Source organism: Gouania willdenowi, chromosome 22, assembly GCF_900634775.1.
Source record: "Gouania willdenowi chromosome 22, fGouWil2.1, whole genome shotgun sequence".
Lineage (NCBI taxonomy): Eukaryota > Metazoa > Chordata > Actinopteri > Blenniiformes > Gobiesocidae > Gouania > Gouania willdenowi.
In genome coordinates, this window is record NC_041065.1 from 28004491 (window position 1) to 28028881 (window position 24391).

General features: G+C 38.7%; 2 protein-coding genes across 4 annotated transcripts in view; one reads left to right on the forward strand and one right to left on the reverse strand.

The window, feature by feature from the left end:
- The window catches only part of itpk1b (inositol-tetrakisphosphate 1-kinase b), a 40684-nt gene extending 28970 nt beyond the window's left edge, over window positions 1-11714 (forward strand). Inside the window, exons 6-12 of one of the 2 annotated variants that reach the window (XM_028437338.1) lie at window positions 3001-3099; window positions 3215-3255; window positions 4579-4744; window positions 6968-7035; window positions 7357-7446; window positions 8461-8623; window positions 9435-11714. In XM_028437338.1, the coding sequence (XP_028293139.1) occupies window positions 3001-3099; window positions 3215-3255; window positions 4579-4744; window positions 6968-7035; window positions 7357-7446; window positions 8461-8623; window positions 9435-9724 (917 nt within the window). In that variant the 3' untranslated portion in view covers window positions 9725-11714. The remainder of the gene's footprint in view (window positions 1-3000; window positions 3100-3214; window positions 3256-4578; window positions 4745-6967; window positions 7036-7356; window positions 7447-8460; window positions 8624-9434) is intronic. The other variant, XM_028437339.1, reaches the window with a different exon arrangement.
- Window positions 11715-14800: 3086 nt separating this feature from the next.
- Window positions 14801-23799, reverse strand: plk4 (polo-like kinase 4 (Drosophila)). Of its 2 annotated transcripts, none has more exons than XM_028437336.1 (15): window positions 22742-22889; window positions 22561-22656; window positions 22240-22335; window positions 21206-21320; window positions 19795-20764; window positions 19615-19703; window positions 18737-19074; window positions 18018-18122; window positions 17826-17928; window positions 17134-17283; window positions 16827-17055; window positions 16632-16734; window positions 16409-16546; window positions 16217-16323; window positions 14801-15087 (listed from the first exon to the last, which is right to left on the reverse strand). In XM_028437336.1, exons 1-15 carry the CDS (start codon window positions 22880-22882, stop codon window positions 14982-14984), a joined length of 2886 nt encoding a protein of 961 aa, XP_028293137.1. In that variant the 5' UTR covers window positions 22883-22889; the 3' UTR covers window positions 14801-14981. The 2 variants fall into 2 exon arrangements, with proteins under 2 accessions (XP_028293137.1, XP_028293138.1); XM_028437337.1 differs by lacking the exon at window positions 22742-22889 and adding an exon at window positions 23597-23799 and having other exon boundaries at window positions 14802-15087.
- Window positions 23800-24391: the final 592 nt, after the last annotated feature.

Here is a 24391-nt window from a genome sequence, read left to right on the forward strand (position 1 = left end):
GAACACAGAACAAGTAACAGCCTGTGAAACTGAATCAGAGACTTCTGCTCTCTTTCATCACATACTGTGAATGCATGGCCAGGTTTAAAAAAGACAGAATGTTTCAATAGAGTTGCCCTTAAAAATCATAAAGATTTCCTCTGATAAACAACCTGAAGCTATAATCTCTTTCGGCCAAACCTAAAAACTTGTCCCAGTTACGAAATGTAATGATGGTATGTTTACTCTGGCGAGCACCAACTTCAACCACACCACCCAGCTAGACGGAATGAGAAGATACTGTTTTGGATTGGACATCTGTTTATTCCAATATTGTGGATTTAAGCTCTGATGAAGGACTTGTTGTGATGTTCTAACATGTACGACATTAGAATGAGTGATGGTCCAGTTGGTTGAATGACAGTTAAAGTTGGATTCTGACAGGGATTCTGCTGAAGTTATTAAAACATTGTTGTAATTTCTATGGATTTTATTTGATCCCGCTTCGTTTAGCTGTCCAGCTTCAGTGATTACAGTCCGAGCCCTGCACCCATCACTGGTCCTCCTGCTGGTAAATGAGCTTCTCCTGACCTCAGCAGTTGTGGGAGTGTAAAGCCCCGTCATCACGCACCTCACAAAGTCTGCCATTTTTTTATTGTGCTTTTGTTATCAGCAGCCTGTGCCTGCTTGGCTGATTTTCTGAAGTGATGTCAACCTTTCCCATCACTTTTAATGGGAAACTACACTAGACTGAAGCGAGTTCTTCATTTATTTGTTTGTTGATGCGTGATAAGGATTGATTGGCCTTTAACTGCCAGCTTTAAGGTAGAAATATGAGGAAACTAAAGAAGTACATTTGGCAGACGAAGGAGGCTTGTTTGTCATTGTTTTTCCTGTTGCGTTAGCTGTTAGGGGACTGGTGCAATATGTCAGGTGATGTATCTGGTGTTGCTGTGACCTGTTGCTTGTGAAACTGAACTTCTTCCTGTATTTCAGCATTCTCTCTCATGTGTGGGTGGGAGTGTGTGTGTGTGTGTTGGGAGTGGCTGGGGTGGGAGCAGTAGGGCCTGACAGCTTTTGTCTTTATTTATTCAAATCAGATTGTACCCTGTGGCCTCGAGTGTTTGACGTGTCAATATATCACAAGCACAACGGGGATAATATGTACGACATAATTGCTTATTAAGTTAAGTGAGGTGAACCTTCCTGTGATGCCAGATTCAGATTATATGTAGTTATACAGTATTTGAAGGAAAATGTGCACTGGTACAAAGCTTTAAAAACACAAGATTGGTTCACCAGATTTAACTTTGTACTGATGATCAAATTAACAATCTTTGGTAATATTTTCCACATCTGGGGAAAAAGGATCACAGGAATCCAACACAAAGTTGGATCATGAACAACAGGCAGGATATCCTTTTAAGAAGAGGTTACATCTGCCTTTAAGTGTTATTGTGCAACACACTGAACTTGTGGTGTCACTGCATGACGTGCACCTAAGATCTGCTCTATTACAGCTGCTTTGAATGAGTGACGTAGACGAAAAAACGCAGTAGAGCAGGGTGTTAAACTCATTTTAGTTCAGGGGCCAAATACGGAGCAGTTCATCTTAAGTGGGCCGCAGATTTTAGGAAGGCAGGAAAAGTAGTAATTTAATCAATATTGTGCTCTAGTTTGCACTTCTACGTATAAATAAATGATAAAAATATGTACTGAACTTATAATGTCAAAGCAATAAGTGACATATTTCAGTCCCTGCAGGATCTTCACAGCCAATTTATTTGATTTTGTGGCCCATTTTTATTTAATTTGGGGAAATTTTGTGAAGTAATTTGAGGAATATTGAAGAATTTTAGATTTTAATGTTTGAATTATTTTAAAAATTTTAGATGAAATGACTTCCGTCATATGATGAGAGCATGGGGAAAATGTAAGCCCTGCTAATATTGTGGAGTTTCATTACATTTGTGCATTAATTTTGAATACGGTCTCACGTAGGGCTGGGATAAACGTTTATTTTTTTGATGCATCGATTAATCTAACAATTCATTTTTCCAGTTCGATTCGGTTATCGATTATCTCCCCATTAATTGACTAAAAGTAATTTATACGTTGATTCACGTAACTAAATGAAAAAAAAAAACATGAATTTCTTAACATTTCAACATTGCTCTTCAACTCAAAGTTCCAAAATAAAGTTCAAGTAAGAATATAAAAGTACAAAATAATGCTATCTGTTTCAGGGTGTGTGCGTGCCGCGCGGCAGCAGCAGCGGAGTCAATCAGCTTAGTCAGCTGCTTCAAACACTCACCGGAGCTGCTACGTCGCTTTCTTCCCCTCCTCTCTACTACTTATTACAGGAATAGTCACATGAATTAAGTCGTTTTTAATTGTAAATTGTAAAAATAAGTCAATTATTCAACAAAAATCCTTTAAATTACACAATCATTGGTTATATAATCAATAATATTTGAAGTAAAGATCCAGCAGGGACTGATATTGAAAACTAGGGCACAACTGATGTTAAATTTGCTCGTTTTTCCCAATCTAAAATCTGCGGCCCACTTGAGGTAAAACTGGTCCGTATTTGGCCCCTGAACTAAAATGAGTTGGACACCCCCTGGCTTAAGGTGTAAAGGATGCAGTTATGGAAATTAAGGCCTTTGGTCCATTGCCAACCCATCATAGCATCTAAATTTAATCATTTGACAGAGATAATGACTGGGGAAACATTAATTATGGAGTAAAAACATCGTTTGTGCATCACCAGTTTGCTTTTAAGCAGATTCTTTGATCTGGAAGTAGTCATTCACATTAATTAATGCCAACGCAGGAACGTTACCATATAAAAAATGCTTGAATTCATCTGATTTGCTCCATTTCAAATCAAACTGGGTTGACATTTCAGAAATAATGTTTTAAATGTAATTTTGTGGGCTACACTGGATGTGCTTCTGGGCTGAATCTTAAGTCCTTCTCTGGGCTCTTTCAGCTCCTCACTCCTCTTCTTTTTGTTAGATGAGCGGATTTGCTCGCCCCCGTTCATGGTCCTGAACTCTGAGTGCAGCCCAGATGTTCTGGAGCAGATCAAGAGGCAAGGACTAACGTTCCCCTTCAGTAAGTGTCTTACCAGTTATGGTTGTTCACCACTTGTAACGTTATTTTACTTAGATTCAAATCTGTGGAGTGTTGGACATCTCATAGATTGATTTTTCTGTATTTCTTTCTGCAGTTTGCAAAACTCGGGTGGCTCATGGGACCAACTCCCATGAGGTAAGAACACACACACACACACACACACACACACACACACACACACAGACACACACACTCCAGGTTTCTCTGTGTGCCGAGTGCTACACGTATGTCACAGCATTATCATGTGGTTTAAGTATTAAAGTCAATGATGCCTAAACATTCTGTCCAACTACATTTATTTTAGTTAGAAAATGTTTAAATACATAAAAAGGTATCACATATGTAGTAACAGTATATATGTGCTCGGTTTTTAAAAAAAAAAAAAAACTGTAATATTGCTTATCTGTAATTCATTCCGTTATTCAATGTGTCAAACATATCTTGTCTGGCCACGACTGCTGTTTTAAAAAAAATCATTAAAATTACTCTAAATCTATTTACATTAATGTTCTGCCTATTTTAGTTATACTATAGTCCTTTATATAAGTATTTTTCAGGTAAATGAGCTTCTCTAGAGGAGCAGTTAAGACACACCCAGTCTATGTTATAAAATCACCAAAGAACAATCTATGAAATAATACACAAAAAAACAAACACATTTATACAAAAATACGCAAAACAACAAAAAATACACAAAATTACTGACATAATTTACCAAACAACAACAAACATACACAAAATGACTCCACAATTATACACAAAAATAATGACTTCATAAAACACAAAATGGGATGAATATATACAAAACATCAGCAAAAAAAAACACAAAATGATGACAAACATAAACAAAATAATGACAATTTGCCAAAAAAAAATACAAACATATACAAAAATACATAAAATGACAATTATACACAAAAAGTAATGACATAATACAATTCGCCAACAAAAATACACAAAATAACTGAAAAATATATACAAAACGAGAACAAAAATGACTCCAAGAAACAAAAAAATGCACAAAATAATTCCAAAAACACACACCACCACAGCAATAATATACAAAAGTGACAGAAAAACGTACAAAATTAAAATCCCTTGTTCTTTATTAATACTAATATTGGTCATTAATTCTAAATGCTGACATAAAATGGGGCCTCAGATCAGACAATTACTAGAATGTCACAAACATGCGTTCTCAGCCAATAGCAAAATGTTGTAACAGCCAGGTTTTCACCCATAGAGGGCAATCACTCGCGTTTTTTAACAACAAAATATGCCAAATATTATTACTTGGACTAAAATGTCACGAGTTGGACTAGAGTCAATCAACAACACTACTTCATACCCAAATACATTTGTTTTCAGCAGAAAAAAGGTGATTTTGGGGTTTAGTTACTCTTTAAATGAAACGAGCCGTTCTATTGGATGTGAACATGTTTGTCTTCCTGTCCACAGATGGCCATCATCTTTAGTGAAGAGGATCTAAAGGACGTTAAGCCTCCGTGTGTGATCCAGAGCTTCATCAATCATAACGCTGTGCTCTACAAGGTGTTTGTGGTGGGAGACTCGTACACGGTGGTGGAAAGACCTTCCCTCAAGAACTTCCCCACTGGACCTGCAGGTGAGCAGCAGGAGGAGGAAGTTGAGGCTTTACCGTGTACAGCGCTGCTTCTCCAAACGACCAAATAAAAGCGCTAATAAAGCCCTTTTATTGGCCCTGTGATGGGACCTGTTCACCCTTATAAGGGCTGCAGTAGAGTGCAAATCAAGCTCCTGCATGCCATTGAAACTAAACAAGACGGGAGACGTTCGTCCTCCATAAACTAGTCGGATGTTTCGCTCGTGACGTGACTTTGAATGCGCACGGATCCAGTATTTGCATGTGATGTAACGGAGTTCTTCATGCAAACCGTCTCCAGCCTCACTGTCTGCTTTGTGTAAATGTGCTGACAGTGAGGACAGTTGCTTTTATTGCCGAACGTCCAGTGATGCCACAAAGATTTAAGAACTCACAACACATCAGGACTGATCCCCAGTCTGTGATGTCACCATCACACTTAAAACCAGTGCTTCTCAACCTTTTCAGCCCGTGACCCCCAAATGAAAGGTCCCAGAGACCAGGACCACCACTGTACCTGAAGATGGCCATCTATAAGGGGGGGATTCAGGGGAGAGCTTTTCCATAAAGTCAACAAAATGATGGTTAATTGTTTTATGAATCTGTGATAACCACATTTATTTATTTATCTTAATAATATCCAGTGTTATCCAGGAAGTTTATCATTATTTGTGCCATAGTATATAGTCATCTTAAATATGTAAACCCTTGTTTTAATCAGAAAATGGTGGAGAAGGTAGTGAAATGGGGTTTTTTTTTTTTTAAAAAAAACTGAAATTTGTTAAAATTAGCTGCAAATTAGAGTGCCCAAAAACAGACAGAAAAAGTGGTAAAAAGGGTTCAAAGTGTGAATATTACCTTAAAAATAGGAACAATTAGTTTAAACTGGCAAATAATGGGCATAACAAATCGTGAATGAGGTTAAGTTGGCAAAAATAATTGGGAAATATAGTGAAAAGAAGTGACAATAATGGGTCAACGTATGTGTGTAAGTGGTGGAAAGGAGTTGTAGGTGCTGAAAATGTATTGAAAGTGGAAAAATTGTGCAGAAAGGCATTAAAATTTGATTTTAAAGTGGCCAAAATGGAAGTAATGTTGCAAAAATGCATTAAAAGGAGCAAAAATTTGCCAAGAAAAAGTGATGAAAATAGTTTAGAATATGACAAGTTTGGTGTAGTAACATAAAAACGGTAAAAATAAGCAAAAATGGACTCAAGTTGTTAGTTTTTTTTTTTGAAGGCATCTGGCGACCACCTCCCAGTGTCTCGCAACCTCTGGCCCCAAGTTTGAGAACCCCTGCTTTAAGGTGTTGGGACAAGGTTACAAACCTCCTCACGACTACATTTGGGAATGAATCAACCAATCACAGTCCACGTCACTATTTCATTAGCCATATTTATATAGACGGGGACTCACCAGCCTTTCCGTGTTTTATCAATTTAATAATTAACATTAGTTGGTGTCAATGAATTCAACAAGTGCAAACTTTGCAACTGATTTATTATCACACGTTATGTTTCACCCGCATCAGCAGAAATACAGTCATGAAGGGAAGCGTTCTGCTTTATTACTGTGACCAGTTGGGATTTGCTGCCACCTAGTGCTTATAATGGGGAAAGACACATGTCTAGGTCTGGGTTTTTCAACCAGTCAACACTCTTAATGTAATGTAATTATAAAAAATGCATTATACATTTATTTATGAACAATAATATATTTATAATTATAAAAACATAATGTAACATTATATAATTAAAAAAAAACTATATTTAACAGAAATAAGAGGTTAGGGGTTTATATTTGTAATCAAGACACTTTGATAAGAATGACTACACATCGTTAATTACACTTTTTATTTGAAAAAATAAATATATCAATTCATCTTCTGCCTGCAAATTAAATATAAAAAAAATCCTTTTTTTTTTCTTTTTTTTACTGTTCATTTAATTCCTATTATATTTTTTTATTAGAAAGTAGAAATATGACAGTTTGTGTTTATTTGATTCCTATTCAAGACACTTTGATTAGAATGACTGTGTATTGTTAATATAAGCTACAAAGTTTCATTTATCAACATGTTTGGTTGGTGGGTTTGAACCACTCCCTGTGGTATTTTAATTTATCCTTTATTTCTTCAGGCAAGCATTGATTTAAAAAGAATTGTTGGACCTTAAAGTGAAACTAATATTCTTCTGATCCTCACCTTTCTGATTTCCTGTTTTTCAGAACGTAAAGCCATTTTCTTCAACAGTCATAACGTCTCCAAACCGGAGTCCTCGTCAGACTTGACTTCGGTATGTCCACATTCAAGGTCACATGACTCACTCACATTACTGTCACTTAGTTCTTTTTTTCCTTTTTTGGTTTGAAAATTAAAATTATCCCCCAAAAATAAAAATATTCCATGGAAGAAAGAAGATTTTTCCAGGAGGAACTGTTATTGACAACAAGGAGCTACGATTGATTTTCTATCAAAGTCTAAAGTTCGATGTGATTATTTGGAAAGCACACGTGGGATCAGGTGAATGTGAACAAGGAGCCGATCAGTGACGATCAGCGCTCACTAAAGCCTTGATCGTCACACATTTCTTCACTGATTTCATTTAACTCCACAGAACAGATCCAAACCTGAACCGTCAGACATGCGTTTCACATGTGGAAGAGCATTGGGCTCTTTTCCAAACTGCACTCGATTTAATGCAAAGGTGAAGTCCTTCATTGTTTTTATTTGGAGCTAAAATCTACAATAGACTTTAGCCTGATTTTTTTTTTTTTTTAAGGAAATTTCCTCCATTTTGGCTTGGAAAGTGGAAATCTGGGCACCTTGTTCTGTTGGGAGATGGTCTACAGCAGACATGGGCAACTGGTGGCCCGGGGGCCACATGCGGCCCTCGTTATAATATTGTAAACACACAAAATGTTTACAATATTTTCTCTTCAACAAAATAAATTAGTTGCAGAGAAAAATACATAAACCAAAAGAATACTCAAAATGACTGAAATAACTTACCAAATAATAAAAATATACCAAAAAAACCTGAGAAGTATACAAAACATGAACAAAAATAGACAAAAAGACTACAAACATACACAAAATAGCATTTTACCAAACAACAAAAATACACCAAATGACTTCAAAACACATACAAATTTATACGCAACAACAGAAAATACGCAACATTACAACAAAATAACGGGACAAAAATATACCAAACGACAACAAAAATTACTCAAAAACATAAAGAAAAAACACAAAATGGGATAAAAGAAATATACAAAATGATTCCAAAATCACACACCACCACAGCAGTGATACACAAAAAAATATATACAAAATGACTACAAAAACACAGTGAATGAATACTCTAAATGGTCATTATACTACATTCTGACATAAAATGTGGCCTCAGATCAGACAATTACATTTTTGTGGCGCCCACTGTGATAAAAGTTGCCCATCTCTGGTCTACAGGAAATGTGTTCAATCATGTTTTTCATGTAAAAAGAAAATACCAACAAACTTTATTATCATTGAATTGTTACTTTTTATTATATTATTTGGGTTTACTTTTTACTAATATCATGAAAAAATTACTGTTTAATTTTGTAAATGGTATTTATTTTACTTTTATTTTCCTGTATTATTAAAAAAATAATTTCATTTAGTTTTTATTATTAACTTGTCTGTGTCGCTGATTTTTATTCCTCATTCTCCTCAGAGGGAAAACGTGGAGGGCGTGTCTCAGCCACCCAGCGATGATGTCATCAGAGAATTGTCGCGGTCGTTGCGACAGGCGTTGGGCGTGTCGCTGTTTGGCATCGACGTCATCATCAACAACCAAACGGGCCAACACGCCGTCATTGACATCAATGCATTTCCTGGTACGTGCAGTGGAGAAGAATGTAAACGTAGTTTTGCAGAAGGCGTACTGGTTTAAAAAATGATTACATGAATTTACATTTATTATATTTGTATTAACTGCATTAATGGTTTGAATATTTGCTTGTTCTTACAGTTCTAAATCAACATGCCAAGGGACTAGAGATGAAAAATGATAATAATTTGGATATTTCCACACCTCTGTATTAACAATAATTGCAGTGATCCATTACATCACCGCATTTTCTTTTTCTTTTTTTTTTAAGCTCTTTTTGCTGAGATTCGCGAGTGTCTGTCCACATCCGGGTTCTTCTTCTTGTGTTTCAGTGGCGACGCTTCAGAGTTCTTTTAATTTGTACGTCGCATTTCCGTAAACAAGACCCTGACGTGTCGTGTATGGACGTACAGTGTGAGCAGTCGCGTCGCGTCAGAGTCTCGGTCCGTATAGTGTGAGAACGTGAATCGTGGGTTTCACAGTGTATGCCCGCCTGTAGTTGTTTTGTTCCTGCTGTCGCCACTAATCTAATCTAGTCTCGTGAGAACCGCCACCCAGGCCACTTCAGGTGACGGTTCTCATGAGGCCAGTGACAGCGTTCAGTTTAGAGAGCCAGAGGAATTTTTTTTATTTATCTTTTCATCAATATTACATTATATTTACGGGAGAATACGAAAGAGGATGGTGGGAAAGAGAAGTAAAATACAGTAGTTTCCTGGCCAAAATGGGAGACTTGAAAGATACACGTGGAAATGCAAATTAGCTTCCAATAACGTTGAAATAGCTTTTCTTTATGACTGAACGACTTCCTGTTCCAGGTTACGAAGGCGTCCCTGAGTTCTTCAACGACCTCCTGAGCCACATCAGCAACGTGCTGCAGAGCCACAGCCCAGACTTCTCCCCCAGCAGTGATCCACAGCCCAAAGGCCTGCCTGTGACCCCCACCGTGACCAACGCGTCCCCCCCTCCCCCTCCTCCTCCTACCGGGGGCTGCTGCAACAGCGTGAGAGGGAAGGAGCTGCAGAGACTGGGCTGCAACTCGGCCGTTTCCCCCAACTTCCAACAGCACTGTGTGTCCACCATAGCCACCAAGGCTTCCTCCCAGTGACTCCAGTTGATCCCTGAGCAAAAGAAAAGACAAAAAAACAATAAAAAAGACTAACAATCATAGTAATTATGATGATGATAATATATCTAATCAGCAACAAGCCTTTTAACCTGTAGTGGTTGGAAATTCTGGTGATTGGGTGTATAGTATACGCTTCTTTCTCTGCCTTTTTGTATTTTTTCCTTCAGTCTAAGAGACTTAACAGTACTGTAATGTGAACCTTTGGGAACCTTTTGCCTAATAGCTGATGATTTTTATTATTTTTTTCTCTGGTGTGTGAACTCTGTGATTAAAAAGGTTCAGATGAGAGCGCTGACAGGGGACTAATTATGTTTGACCAAGAGATTTATTTGAATGTTGCTGGTTGGTTTCTTTGCAGAGGCTTTTTTTTTTCCATGTGCAAACCATCTAAGATCATCTGAGATCCCCCACAGTCCTGAGTCGACCAGGTTCACATTCCATTTGCACGTTTTTGTGGATGTTTTCACAGAAATTCCATTGATTGTTCAGGATTCCATTGGTCTGGTCTGGTGATTTTCTGAGCCTACGTTCGCCTTTAAAACTCAAATCTGTAACCGCGGCAAACAAATGTCACATCGGCACAAAATATTTCTTCTAGGAATTCTTTCAGCCCTTATTTTTATTTTAACGGCATTGCTTGTGGGCGTCTTCTCTTCCAGCTGCTGTATTTGTGTCTCATATGAAATCAATCAGAGAAGACTTGATCTTTTAAAACGGTTGTTCCCATTGTTCACTGTGACATTGTTGTTAATACATTTGTTTCCACATCAACTAAGAGCAACTTTATTTTATTGAGATTTTATGGGTGTTTTATACAAATGAGATAAATGCACCTTTTGTTATTATTGGAGCGATGAATGACATGTTGGGGGTGGATGGCGTCAAAGGGACAGATGTGGGCGTGGTCGACCCTGATGTTTCTCTGCTGGTATCTAGCAAGGATCGAGTGCCAACCTGCAGTGCTAATGATCATAAAACAGTCCTTAATGTCTGCTTTTGCTTTTTCTTTTTTCTCATCTCAGAGCTCATGTTGGTTTTTGCTTTTTTTTAATCCAGTGGTTTACAAACATTTTTTTTGGATAATGACAGGTCTAAAGTGTTTTTTTTTATTATGTTTGTTACAAATGTGTAACAAATACAGTTGTTTTAAACTATTTTATTTACTTTTCTCTTACTTTTCTTTAAACTGTTTAATTTTAATTTATTTGAGAAAATGAAAGTATAGAATATAGTTTAAGATTATGCATTGTTTTCTATGAAAAAGAACAATGATTGAACACTTTAAAAAAAATGTATTATTTAGACATTTCAGGCAACCCCCAATTTTTTTTTCTTTCTATAATTAGTTTTTCATGTTTGTTACATTTTCCTATTACTTTTCTTTCATCTGCATTTAATTTGAACTGTGTTCTAATTTGAGAAAGTGAAAGTACAGAAAATAGTTTTTTAAAATTGTTTATATTTTTAATCAGACATTTCAGGTGGCCCCATTTAAATTTCAGGTGACCTCACGACCCCATGGTTGAAAAACAGACTTTATCTATTTGACCAATCGTCTGATCACTAACCAGCATCTCTGAGATTGAAAAAAAAAAAAAAAGCAGCAGCTGCACATTTAGAAATGACTTCTTTAAAAAAAAAAACTACAATCTGAGCGACGGTAAATTTAAAGTTTAAAGGTGAACTTTAGATTTTCCTCAGTTGACGATCTTTATAATTGCCACTATATTATCTCGTGTTTTTTTTCCAATTGTGCTCCTTTAATAGGACAAACCATACATGGTTAAATCTCACAGTGTCGCCACGCTCCCAGCTGAATGTTTACTTCTTGGGTGTCTTGTACAGTTCGTGTATACGCGCATCCGTACAGTATGTTTTGTATCAGTTCTGTAATTGAGGAATTATATCCACTTTTTTTTAAATTAAAAGGCCATTTTAACAGGGCAAAAATAAAACATGTGAAACCTCATCTTGGGAGTTTTTTTATTCACTTCTAAAGGGCACCTATAGTGAAAATGTTAATAACAAAAAAAAAAAATCCGGAGTTTCTGGGAAACGTTTCGATGTCCCGCCCTATACAGCTCCACTTCCTCCCCTGCCTCTGCCAATCTCCCAGAAGCCACACCTCTACTTTTCTGAATGTGCAATAGGGACATAAGGTCGCATTGATGCAGGTTTATCGGTCTTTGTCATTCTTTTGGCAATGGACATTTCTGAGGTAAGAGCCAAAATCATATTTACCTGTTTGCTGTTGACTCGCGGCCTTGTTTCCGTGCACGGCTCCGCATTCACTTTGATTGATTGGCTGGGCAATCACAGTGCTCATTTCCATTTGTATAGGGGTCTATAGGACGAAGGCGGGACTTATATGCAGTGGGTATGGAAATTATTCAGACCCCCTTGAGTTTTTCACTGTTTCATTGCAGCCATTTGCTAAAATCAAAAAAGTTCATTTTATTTCTCATTAATGTACCCCTTCTTAACAGAAAAAAAGAGAAATGTCATTTTTGCAAATGTATTAAAAAAAGAAAAACTGAAATATCACATGGTCATAAGTATTCAGACCCTTTTGAGCGCGTACAGCCATGAGTCTTGGGAATGATGCAACAAGTTTTTCACACCTGGATTCGGAGGTCCTCTCCAGTTCTGTCAGGTTGGATGGTGAATGTTGGTGGACAGCCATTTTCAGGTCTCTCCAGAGATGCACAATTGGGCTTAGGTCAGCGCTCTGGCTGGGCCAGTCAATAATGGTCACAGAGTTGTTCTGAAGCCACTCCTTTGTTATTTTAGCTGTGTGTTTAGGGTCATTGTCTTGTTGGAAGGTGAACCTTCAGCCCAGTCTGAGGTCCTGAGCATTCTGGAAGAGGTTTTCTTCCAGGATATCGCTGTACTTGGCTGCATTCATCTTTCCTTCCAATGCAACCAGTCATCCTGTCCCTGCAGCTGAAAAACACCCCCAATGCATGATGCTGCCACCACCATGTTTCACTGTTGGGATTGTATTGGGCAGTTGATGAGGAGTGCCTGGTTTTCTCCACACATACCACTTAGAATTAATGCCAAAAAGTTCAATCTTGGTCTCATCAGACCAGAGAATCTTATTTCTCATAGTCTGGGAGTCTTTCATGTGTTTTTTTTTTTTTGGCAAACTTTATGCGGGCTTTCATGAGGAGAGGCTTCCGTTGGGCCACTCTGCCCTAAAGCCCCGACTGGTGGAGGGCTGCAGTGATAGTTGACTTTGTGGAACTTTCTGCCATCTCCCTACTGCATCTCTGGAGCTCAGCCACAGTGATCTTTGGGCTCTTCTCCCAAGATTGCTCAGTTCGGCTAGACGGCCAGGTCTAGGTAGAGTTCTGGTCGTTCCAAACTTCTTCCATTTAAGGATTATGGAGGCCACTGTGCTCTTATGAACCTTCAGTGCTGCAGAAATTCTTTTGTAACCTTGGCCAGATCTGTGCCTTGCCACAATTCTGTCTCTGAGCTCCTTGGGCAGTTTCTAAGACCTCATGATTCTCATTTGCACTGTGAGCGGTAGGGTCTTATAGAGACAGGTGTGTGCCTTTCCTAATCAAGTCCAATCAGTTTAATGAAACACAACTGGACTCCATTGAAGGAGCAGAACCATCTCAAGGAGGATCAGAAGAAATGGACAGCATGTGAGTTAAATATGAGTGTCACAGCAAAGGATCTGAATACTTATGACCATGTGATATTTCAAATTTGCCAAAATTTCTACATTTTTTGTTTTTTTCTGTTAAGATAGGGTGCTGAGTGTATATCAGTGAGAAATAAAATGAACTTTTTTGATTTTAGCAAATGGCTGCAATGAAACAAAGAGTAAAACATTTTAAGGGGTTGAAATACTTTCTGTAGCCACTGTATATTGATGTATATTATCAGTATTTCTTACCCTTCTCTAGTGAGGGCTGGTGATGGTCACAAGTATAAAATAAATTCATTTATTTAATTGCAATAACAAAACATGCATCGCTGTCTTAAAAATATTGCACTTCTTGTAGTGTTAGCCTTTGACAGCATGTGCAGACAAATGAAGAAAAAAAAATGTATATGAATGACTACCAGCAGTAGATCATAGTAAAAGACTAAACTCCTCCTACAGCTTTAATGTATTAGCAGTAAACAAGACATGCACCTTTTTATACAAACCATAACATTAAAGGTGCAATATGTGAGATTTGCAAGCAATTTCTGACACCACCACCAGGTGGCATATTACTGAGTAAAACCGACACTTCCGCCATATCCGGTCCTGACCACTGAATGTACAGGTGACAATATTTTCTGATACACCCTGCATGTTTTCTGCGGGGTGTTATCTGTTTAATGACTGTTTGTTACCAGAGATGTAGTCTTAAAAAAAAAAAAAAAAAAAAAAAATTTTGTAGTCTTAAAAAAACCCACATATGACATGACATGTTTATTAACACTCAAATTTTTATTTTAGGTATTTAAGACATATTTAAAAGTTGAAAATTCTACATATTGTATTTTAAAAGGGACTTTTAAAACAATTTTATACCTTCAGGCATAAACTCTTTACTTTTGAAGAAGTTAGAAGTTGAGTTTATTATCTTCATCGAGTTAGTATTTTTTTTTAAATGCTCAATTTAAAAAAACAAAACAAAACTATGAGGAGCCACTATTTTGGACAGAATATGACACACTTTCGTTGATTCCTGTTAGCTGTTGCTCGGCAACAGTGTTTTGTTGGTATACAGGTTCATATGCGAGTCTCTGATTAATAACTACAATTAAAATTTCAATGATTTTTTGTGTTTATGAAACCATTTGTTACCTCTTAATACTTTAATTTCTTTTGTACAAAAAGGAAAATATTAAGACAGTAACTCTGCACTCCAGCTGTTTATTGCTTCAGCTGCACATTTCATTCATAAACATGAAAAAAAAACACTGACAAAGACAAACTATACAGGCAAGTTATTTGGATAATGTACAAAAGTGAAATAAAAAAATAGTTTTTTCATAATTTTAAGTCTTCTGTACATGTGTGAAAAAAAAAAAAAGAAAGACAAATCCACAGATAAAGGACCTATTTACACCAACACCACAGGCTGTGTTTTCCAACTCTGTTTTACTAAAAACTGATGAAAACATGGAAACCAGTGACTGCCCCAGCAGCAGACTGGGAGACACTGGTGTTTTGTTCCTATAATGCTACTTGGAGGTTCTCTGCTGCTGTTATTATTGGATGTCGTTATTGTAGTAGGTGATGTGGTGGGTTTGCCAGGAGGGTGAGAATAGTTGACAGACAGTGTAGCTTCTCTTTGACGGGATCAGGCAGCTTTTCGTTCTCCTTGTACCTGTAAGACACATTATTTAGTACGGTGGTCATTTTAGGACAAACTCAGGTCTCACAGTGAGGTGTCCGGAAACCCTGTCATTTATCAGACTAAACGGACTCATGTCTCAGTAAAACCTCCGTCAAATGAAACGGCCTCAGGCTTAAAAAATAAAGCGGCCTCGAGACGTAAAACACAACATGGCCTTTTATTTTGAAGAAACTGTAAAAGAAAACATGACGTCGTCAATAGGTTCAACTTTGGATACAAAAGTAAGTTGAAAGCTGTTTTAACTTTTAACAGCTTTTCAACTTACTTCACGTGTATTTCCGGTTCCTTCAAAATAAAACGCTATGTTAGGGCTGCTCGGTTATAGAAAAAATTATAACCACAATTATTTTAGTCATAACTGAATTCACGATCATTCAAACGATTATTTGTCAACCAAAAAGTTATTTATTTTTGTACAAAACACTGTAAAATATATTCTTTAAACGTGAATAAAATCCTTCAAACACTAAAATCAGGTATGTTCACTTTTGCACAAAATAAAACACTTCGTACACGTGATGTCTTTGCTCATCATCAAACCCAAAGTGTGTTATTTATTTACCAAGTGCTTTTGCCATGTTTCAAGACCGATAGCAACAACTTTCCTCGTGTTAGCCTGCAGGCTAGCTTTAGCTTTGAGAGGGGCGGGGCAGAGGAGCTTGCATGCTTGTGCATTAAACAACTCAAAGTTAGCATTATTCATTGTTTTATCTTGTGTATGCCAAGCTTTATTCTTTGTAGATATCATTAAAAGTGGAAGTTTGTATAATTTAGCAAATAAAACATACGTATAATTGAAAAAAAGAAAAGAAAAACATAATTGAGTGTAATAATTGAAATCGTCGTCAAATTTCCATTAATTGCACAGCCTAACGTCATGTTGTGTTAAGGCCTAAGGACGTTGAGAAATATAACAGCCTCAGGCTTCAAAATAAGTCCATTTGTTCTGATAATTGACAGGTTTTCCTAATACCTGAGGATGTCCTAAAATATACACCATATTTTAGAGTTTGATAAAAACGGTGAAATCATGCGACCTGCCTTTTAAACAGGAATAAAAATCATCTTGAGACAGAACACCATTTAATTGTTCTCCTACCTTGTGACCCTCCCCTCTGGAGATGTGTAGGTGATGCAGGAAACCCCCACCTGGACCACCAGTTGAGAACCGTCGTTAAACTGCACCCACACCTCACCACTAGTGAGCTACACACACACACACACACACAAGATTTTAATTCCAAATATCTTCCAGTGAATGATTGTTAATGGGAATCTATTCTTCCATTACCCGAGAGGCCCACCCTACATTGGGCACGAATATGGACTTGACCACCTTCCCGGTGCTCTGGACCACTTCCTGTCTCAGAGGGGAACTTTTCTTATTCACACTGGCCGTTGTAAAATTAGAACCGTCATATGAAATCATCTGCAGAAGAAGAGTTGAAGAATAAAATGACATTTAATAAAGTTCCTCTCTTAGTCAACAGGTCTGGTTTTAGGGTGTGACTCACTGATGGAGTGATGTGAGGTGGTTTTGGGGGTGAGGCTGTATCAGGGGGAGTCGGGTGAGAGGGTAGTGATGATGGACCTGGAGTGTCTGAGGAGGGGGGCCTCCTGCAGAGTAACACAAAGAAAATAAACGTGTGTTACACAAAGTGTAATTGTGGATTGTGTTCCAGCTTTAGAAGCATCAGTGTAGATCTGACCTGCCGATGGTGATGGGGAAGAAAGGGACGCTCTTGTTGCTGTGTTGCTCCTCTGCAGCGATGGCCGCTTCCAGTGATAAACACATGCTGTGGCCTTCGTCAGACAACTCCACGTACAGTCTGCTCTCTGCACTCAGACCACTCAGCCCCACCTCGCCCTTCACCGTGTACGACTTCCCGCTTTTCTCCACCACTCGCAGCAGCTCTGAGGTTTTGTGGGTTTTTGCTCCTGCACATTTAGTGTTTTATAGTGTTTCACTTACAAACAAACAAGCTTTTTAAAACGTGTAGCTTCCACTTAACTTACCGTCATAAAAACAAGCTTCCAGGTCTGCGTTAGGAGAGTTCTCCATCAGCATGACTTTAGCATGTTTGGTGTAAAGTGTTACTTTTGGCGTCTTGGACTTCACCAGCTGCACAAACTTGGAGGCGTATTGGTACTTCTTCCAGTATTTCTCTGTGAGACAAAACAAATACACTTGAAGACATGTATATATATTAGAGCTAAGTTAAAAAAAAAAAAATTGATTTAATTGATCTTGAATCGATTTCATTGAAATTTTAATAGTAGAAATAGTCTGCCATTAGCAAACTGTGCATTCAGTAAAATCATGGTGCATGCAGACGAAGCTCCGCTGGGTAAGACGCTACAACTTAAGTCAGAAGTTTGGGACCATTTTATTAACTCTTAAGTGAAATTTGTAATATCAGTCAATCAATATTGAATCGAAATCAAATCGTGACTAATCGATTAGCATGCATCACCTTGCCAAACGTTCTCCGTCAGAGAGCCCCTGTCCTACAAAGCTGGATATAAATACGTTCACTTAGCGCAGTAGATTTAGCGTGGTAGTAAGTTAGCCACCGTCATAGTACCCCACGCACCGCATAAATCACAGAAGTCGGTGCAATAAGGGGAAATCTAGCTTCGTAGTACAGGCCCAGCGTCTCAGCGTGTGTCAGTTGGAGCTGCTTAGTGCAACGTTTCTTCTGAAATACCTGGAAGGTCGTCATAGCTACAGATGAGAATGTCCTCAGGAGGAGCAGGAGGACAATCCAGTACGGGGAAGCCTTTCCCTCCATTGGGCTGGTATATCGTCACCTGGGGAACAGACCATCACACAAACATGGATTTTAAAGCAAAGATGAATTATTATTGATAAATTGTTAATTTATAAATGGTTTTCCTACCATTGATCCGTCACAGGAAATCCGAAGAACCTCCTTGACTCGTTCTTGACCATTTTGGCATTTTAACAACTCCATACACACTTCACCTGAGTCCAGGACGCTCACCTGCAGCCACACACAAGATTACAATAAGCCTTCGTCAGCGACTCAAACTGTGTGATGGACGTCTTACTAGGGGTGTGCATTGCCATGAATCAAATGATTTGCATGTTGCAATACGATGTAGGTTGCAATATATTGCAGTGTCAACAATTACAAATTTCACCTTTACAAGTACAAAATAGTATGAAATACAATTTATTTCATGTTTTTTTAAACTTGCGAGTACAAGTAAATGGTAACTAACTGCAATTACCAACTGTAAGTACCAATATCTAAAAACAAGTGGAATGTTTATCAAACTGTCAAATTACATTTTTCAAAAAAACTTAAACTTTTGCTTCAACAACAGATTACATATATCTATAAAAGTGCCCAGTATGTTTTATAAAAAAATAGTGTAATAAACTTCCAAGCTAAAATGCATTGAGGAGTCTGATGTAGTTCACTGACACCTGGTAACTGAGCTTTCACGTGCTATGCATGATAGCGACAAAACATGAGGTTTTTTTTTGGTTAAAAATTGATTTGGAAATTTTTCAAATCGATACAATAATCGCGTGGTGAAATATTGCAATATATCACTGAATTGATTTTTTTCTTACACCCCTTTGTCTCACCACAGCGTTTTTGGTCTTCTGTCTGATGGGCTTCAGTCTGGACGCACACAGCGGTGGGATCACGTCTCTGAGCGTTTTCTTCTGTTTGTCTACTGGTGGCTTCAGCTCTCTGATGTGTGCTGGTTGAAAATCCTCTGCTGGATTGTTTTCCCTGTACGAATCGGGGTTGGAGGAGAGCTGGTGGAGCAGCTGGTGCTGCTGGTTCTGGTGGTGGTGGGGGTGGGGGTTCACTCCTCGGCTGTCTGTCCATGAGTTGTGGACACTGAGAGGTCCTCTGTTGCTGTGGAAGCTGCCGGTGCTGCTGTGAGTGCTGCAGTCTGTGTTTCTGGGATTGGAGCCTGATCAGGAAAATGGGACAAGTTTAGAACCCAAACTTATAATGCACTATTTTCTTCTTTTTTTTTTAAATACTTTACACTACTGCAATAATAAACAGCATTTTTTTTTTAGGTAATATATTAATTAAACAAGTCAAGAAACAAAAAAAAATAATAAAATACACACCACCGACATACAAAAAAGAAAAAAGGGGAAAAGTAAAAAAAATATTAGGAAAAAAGGGATAAATAAAGAGGATAAATGCCTTTTTGTTGCATCTTTTGATGCAATTATGTAAATATGTAGTCTACCTACAGTAGTCTATTTTCAGAGTAAATTTTATTCATTTTTAATGTTATTTTTTTAAATTGTTATTACTGTTCTCAATCAAAGATTCATTTTTTTTCTGTTTTCTTGCACAGCTTTAGTTCTGCTGCTGTAAAATCAGATTCCCTATTGTGGGAAGAAATAATTGTATTATGGCAAATCTTTATAAAGACATTTATTTATAAACAAGGACATTGCTTTACCTCAAATTCAACATTATGATGAAGTTTTACCTTCTTTATTGAGCCAGTTGGAAACTCCTTCTAACCCTGGAAAAGGAACGTTTGGTGCTTGTGATGCGTCCAAGGATAAATATCCTGAACTGTAAATGAAAACAAAATTTGTTAATCGACCGAAATCAGAGGATTTCTGAGAAATTTGAAAAAAAAAAAAGAAAAGAAGTTGACACCTACTTTGCCGACTGTTTGACGGGGGGAGAGGGCAACCGCTCGTGGCCTGAGAATGGGTACTGGGTAGAGCTTGTGGGGAAAACTGGCGCACACAAACTGTCCTCAGAGTGACACCTCCCCAGCTCGCCGTACGCTGAGATCTGCTGTGGGACAGATCTGGATCTATCGGAGGAGTGAGCCCTCCTCAGGTAACGAGAATTAGGCTGGGCGGCATCTCCGCTGTGGACCCCCCTGCCTCGGCCGTCTCTGTGAAACCTATCAGGGGCGTGCTGATGTTTCCAGGCTTCCCCGTCACTAAAACAAGCACTGTGAGGTTGCTGGTTGAGACTTTGAATGGGCGTGATGCGGTTAGGCAGGGTGGAACCTATCACGTGCAGGGCTCTCCTCTGGAGGCGACTGCTGCTGGTGCCCGAGGTCGACGAGGTGCAGGCGGTGGAGATGGTGGCGATGCCGCTGTCCATGGAGCCTTCGTCACCCAGACCCAGGTCTTTGCTCCTTCCCAGCAGGCTTTGGGTCATGAACGGGTGATCCAGCACTGCAGACAGGCTGGGCCGATGCGCGGGGTCCCTCTGCAGCAGCTGGTGGATCAAGTCCTGAGCCTCCAATGAGACGTGGGTGGGCATCTCGTACTCCCCGAGGACCACCTTAGACAAGGTGTGCTTCAGCGTGTCCGTGTCGAACGGAGGGCGCCCCATCAGGAAGGCGTAGAACATGCAGCCGAGGGACCACACGTCCGACTCCAGGCCGTGGGCGCTGCGGGTGGCCACCTCTGGGGAGATGTAGTTGGGTGTCCCGCACATGGTGAAGTGCTTTTCGTTGGGGAGCTTGAGCTGAGTAGCCAGGCCGAAGTCCCCGATCTTAATGTTCATGTTGCTGCTCAGCAGGAGGTTGGATAAGGTCAGGTCTCTGTGCAAGATGCCGTGCGTGTGTAAATACAGCATCCCTTTGACAATCTGATGCATGAAATGTCTCGCTGTGAAACAAAAAAACTATATTAGCAACAGAGACGCCTTGCAAAACAAAGCGTTTACAGCAGGGGCGTCAAACTCGTTTTAGTTCAGGGGCCAAATATGGACTAGTTGTGCCTTGGTTTGCACTTCCACGTATATCAATGATACATAAATGATAAAGTATGTAAGTATATCAAGCCACGCAATATCTTAAGTTAAACTTTCCTGGTTTGTGGAATTTTGTGGAACAATTTGAGGAAATTTTGAAAAATGAATGCCGTCATGAGATAAAAGGAACTAGAAAACTGAGCGCTGCCAATATCGTGGATTTTCATTGAATTTTTGTATTTGTGTTTTTAATTTCTTGAGCATGCCAAATTTGATGCTCTAAAGGGCCGGATTGGGCCCCCGGGCCTTGAGTTTGACGCATGTGATTTACAACGACATTGTTCCAGGTGCCCGACCTTCATCCTCCATGAAGGGATTCTTTCTCTCTTTAAGATACCGACTCATCTCTCCATTGTGGCACATCTCCAATACCAGATACACATAGTTGCTGTCTTCAAAGTAGTTGTAAAGCTGAAAAAAAGGGCAAGGTTTAATCTTGAGTAAAAATAATAAAAACAAGGTTATTTAAAAATAGCTTGCTGCATTCTTGAGCAAAGATTCAAAATCATTCCTAAAATTCAGTGAAACAGTAAAGCGCATGGATACCGTCGTACAACAATAAACAAAGCAGTAAGATGACGAGCTATGCTTCACTGTACGTATCCATGACAACAATGCAAGCGTCTAACACGCACAATGCTAAACACAAGAGTTGCATGTTATTCACAATTCAGAAAAAAATCTACAGTCAGTGGTGTCAGATTTATCAAAACACATTGTAACAAAATGTTTTGTAGTGATCAGTGTTGTGTGTATAATAGAGATCAGACATGGGCGGCACGTGGGGGGCACATTATAAACAAAAGGAAAACAAAAATACACAAAGTGACAACAAATATGAAAATACACCATAAACACACAAGCTGTCCACAAAAAACATGCAAAATGAGATAAAGAAAATGTATGAAGTTACAACCACTAAACTGCAAAAACACACAAAAACCAAACATGCAAAATGTGAAAAATATACAAAATTACAACAAACATATTACAAAATGAATTAAAAAACACAACAAACAACAACAACAATGACGGAACAATATATTAAATAGCAACAAAAATACACAAATAGACTCCAAAAATGCACAAAACAACAAAAACATGTAAAATGAAATCAATATATACAAAATGACAAGAAAAATATTACAAAATGAATCAAAAAACACAACAAAAAATGCACAAAATCCTTTGTTCTTTCCTTTATCAAAGCTCAGACTGGTCAATATTCTAAATGCTGAAATGAATGTTGATAATGTGGCCCCCACTGTGATAAAAGTTGTTCATCTCGAGAAGTGCATTTACACAGTGCTCCCTCATCACTGAGCTTTACCTCGAGTATCGACGGATGCTTCAGGCGACAGTGAATCTCCACCTCGTTTGTCACACGCTGCACCATCCCAGCTTTGTGCATCGCTTTTTTGTCGATCTGCAAACAGCAACACAGCACTGTTAATTACACACCTGTCTCTCACTGTGTTCTTCTCTGTGGGCAATCTGTCACCTTTGGCGTTAGTGAACCAACTGGGACCAAAAGAAGCCCAGGGGAGACTGTGGTGGCTGTTTAATCCAACTGCACAGTCATCTTTTAGCAGCAGATGGAGTTTATATTAAAGCAATATAAAAAGGCACAAACAGGGAGAATGAGTCTTACCGTTTTGATGGCGACCTCCAGACCCGTCTTTACAGACTTTGCGCGGTAGACACATGCAAAGGACCCCTTCCCAAGCAGGGTGAGGACCTTAAAATCCTGCCAAAACAAACACAAATAATGGTTATGTTTTCAGACACATGAGGCAGGTGATGTAAATAATCAGCATCTTTAAAGCAGACACCTCTATCCTTGGCTCCGTGGCAAATAATAGTTGTTCCATTTCACTACTACTACTGCTGCTAATGCTTTGAGTCCCAAAAAATAAATTCTGAAAGGAATTATGGACAATTTGATCAAAGATTGTCCCTCCAGCCTGATCCATGCTGGATGGATGCTGAGGTGAAAAGCTTGATCTGGCCCCTCGCACCAAGGGGAAAGCCTCCCACAACAATCGTTAACTGTCAAAAAAGCCAAAAACACCTGACACCAGCAGACGACCAACCACAGCCTGCAATTATCCCGGCTGAGCTCCCGCTAACTGGGGGCACTGGGGACGTTTCCAGGCAGCCATGGGAGGATGCAAACTGATGCACTGGAGGGGGGCGTGTTTATCCCGGGACAGGCTGAGGTTACACAGCAACAAACACTCAGGGAAAAGTTTTAAATACAAGCATGTTTAATTTTTTCCCCTTTTTTTATTATCATATATTCACATTTAAATGGAAATGTGCTGATCGAATGATTACTCAATGAGAAAACTATCATGCTTTGCTGAATGGGACATCGACACTATACCATCCTAACACCATCATCCTCAACCAGAACGTCTATAAACAAAACCCCAACACCATTACTGAAAATATTAGTACACATTAAAATACACAATAGACGACAATAACCAATACAGGCCAATAATGTTCCACATTAGTGGTAGCTAAAGCTCTAATCCCACACAAAAGATACATATTATTTTAGATCAATAAATACTAATTTACGAGCCTCAACACAACTTTTAGAACTCAGTTTAGTTTGGTTCTGACGTAATTAGCTAGTTGATGTTATCCCGACAGGGCGCTAGCATCACAAAGCGACTCACCTCGATGTTGTCACCGATTGAAACGCTCATCCTGCCGGGTTTAGGTCTCACATGTGAACGCCGTGTGGTCCCCCCTGTTATTGTCCGAGTACACGGCCCATTAGTGATCGCTGACGACGCGTTAAAGAGCCGATAAACGCTGTTTGTCGGTTCCCCTCCTAAAAATTGCCAATTCTTCCATTTTGAAAATATCCGCCCGTTACTGCGTGATGACGTCAAAGGGTACGTCGCGGATTTGCCACGCCTTTAGCATAGAATCATATACGGGGCGGCGCTAATTTAGGTCACATGGCACTTGTTGTTAGATAGATAGATAGATAGATAGATAGATAGATAGATAGATATTTCTCCTTTGAATTAAACAGAAATAAATGTTGCAAAAAGTTGCTGTTTATTTTAGCATGTGTAACTTTACAATCAGTGCCTCAAACAGGACAGTGTTTGTTGAGATGATAGAATAGATTATTGGTTTCTGTAATAAGCATTTCAGTTCACATGATCATTAAAACGAATTCTAATTTCAATAATAACAATGTTACTTAAAGTACCATTGAAAATGTAAAACTTTTTAAATAGTTTTGCATTGTTTGATTTATAGGAACGAGGCAAGTCACGTGACCACAGTGAGCCTATGGGATTATGGTCAGATGTAATTCGGCTGCAGAGGAAACTGATGTGTCCTAAAATCTAACTGTTCTGTATGGTTGGAAAGCTGCACATGGTAATTATGACTTTAAGTTTCACAAGTTCATATTTGTTGCCATTATTTGTTAAAGGTGCTTTATGTGGACAAAT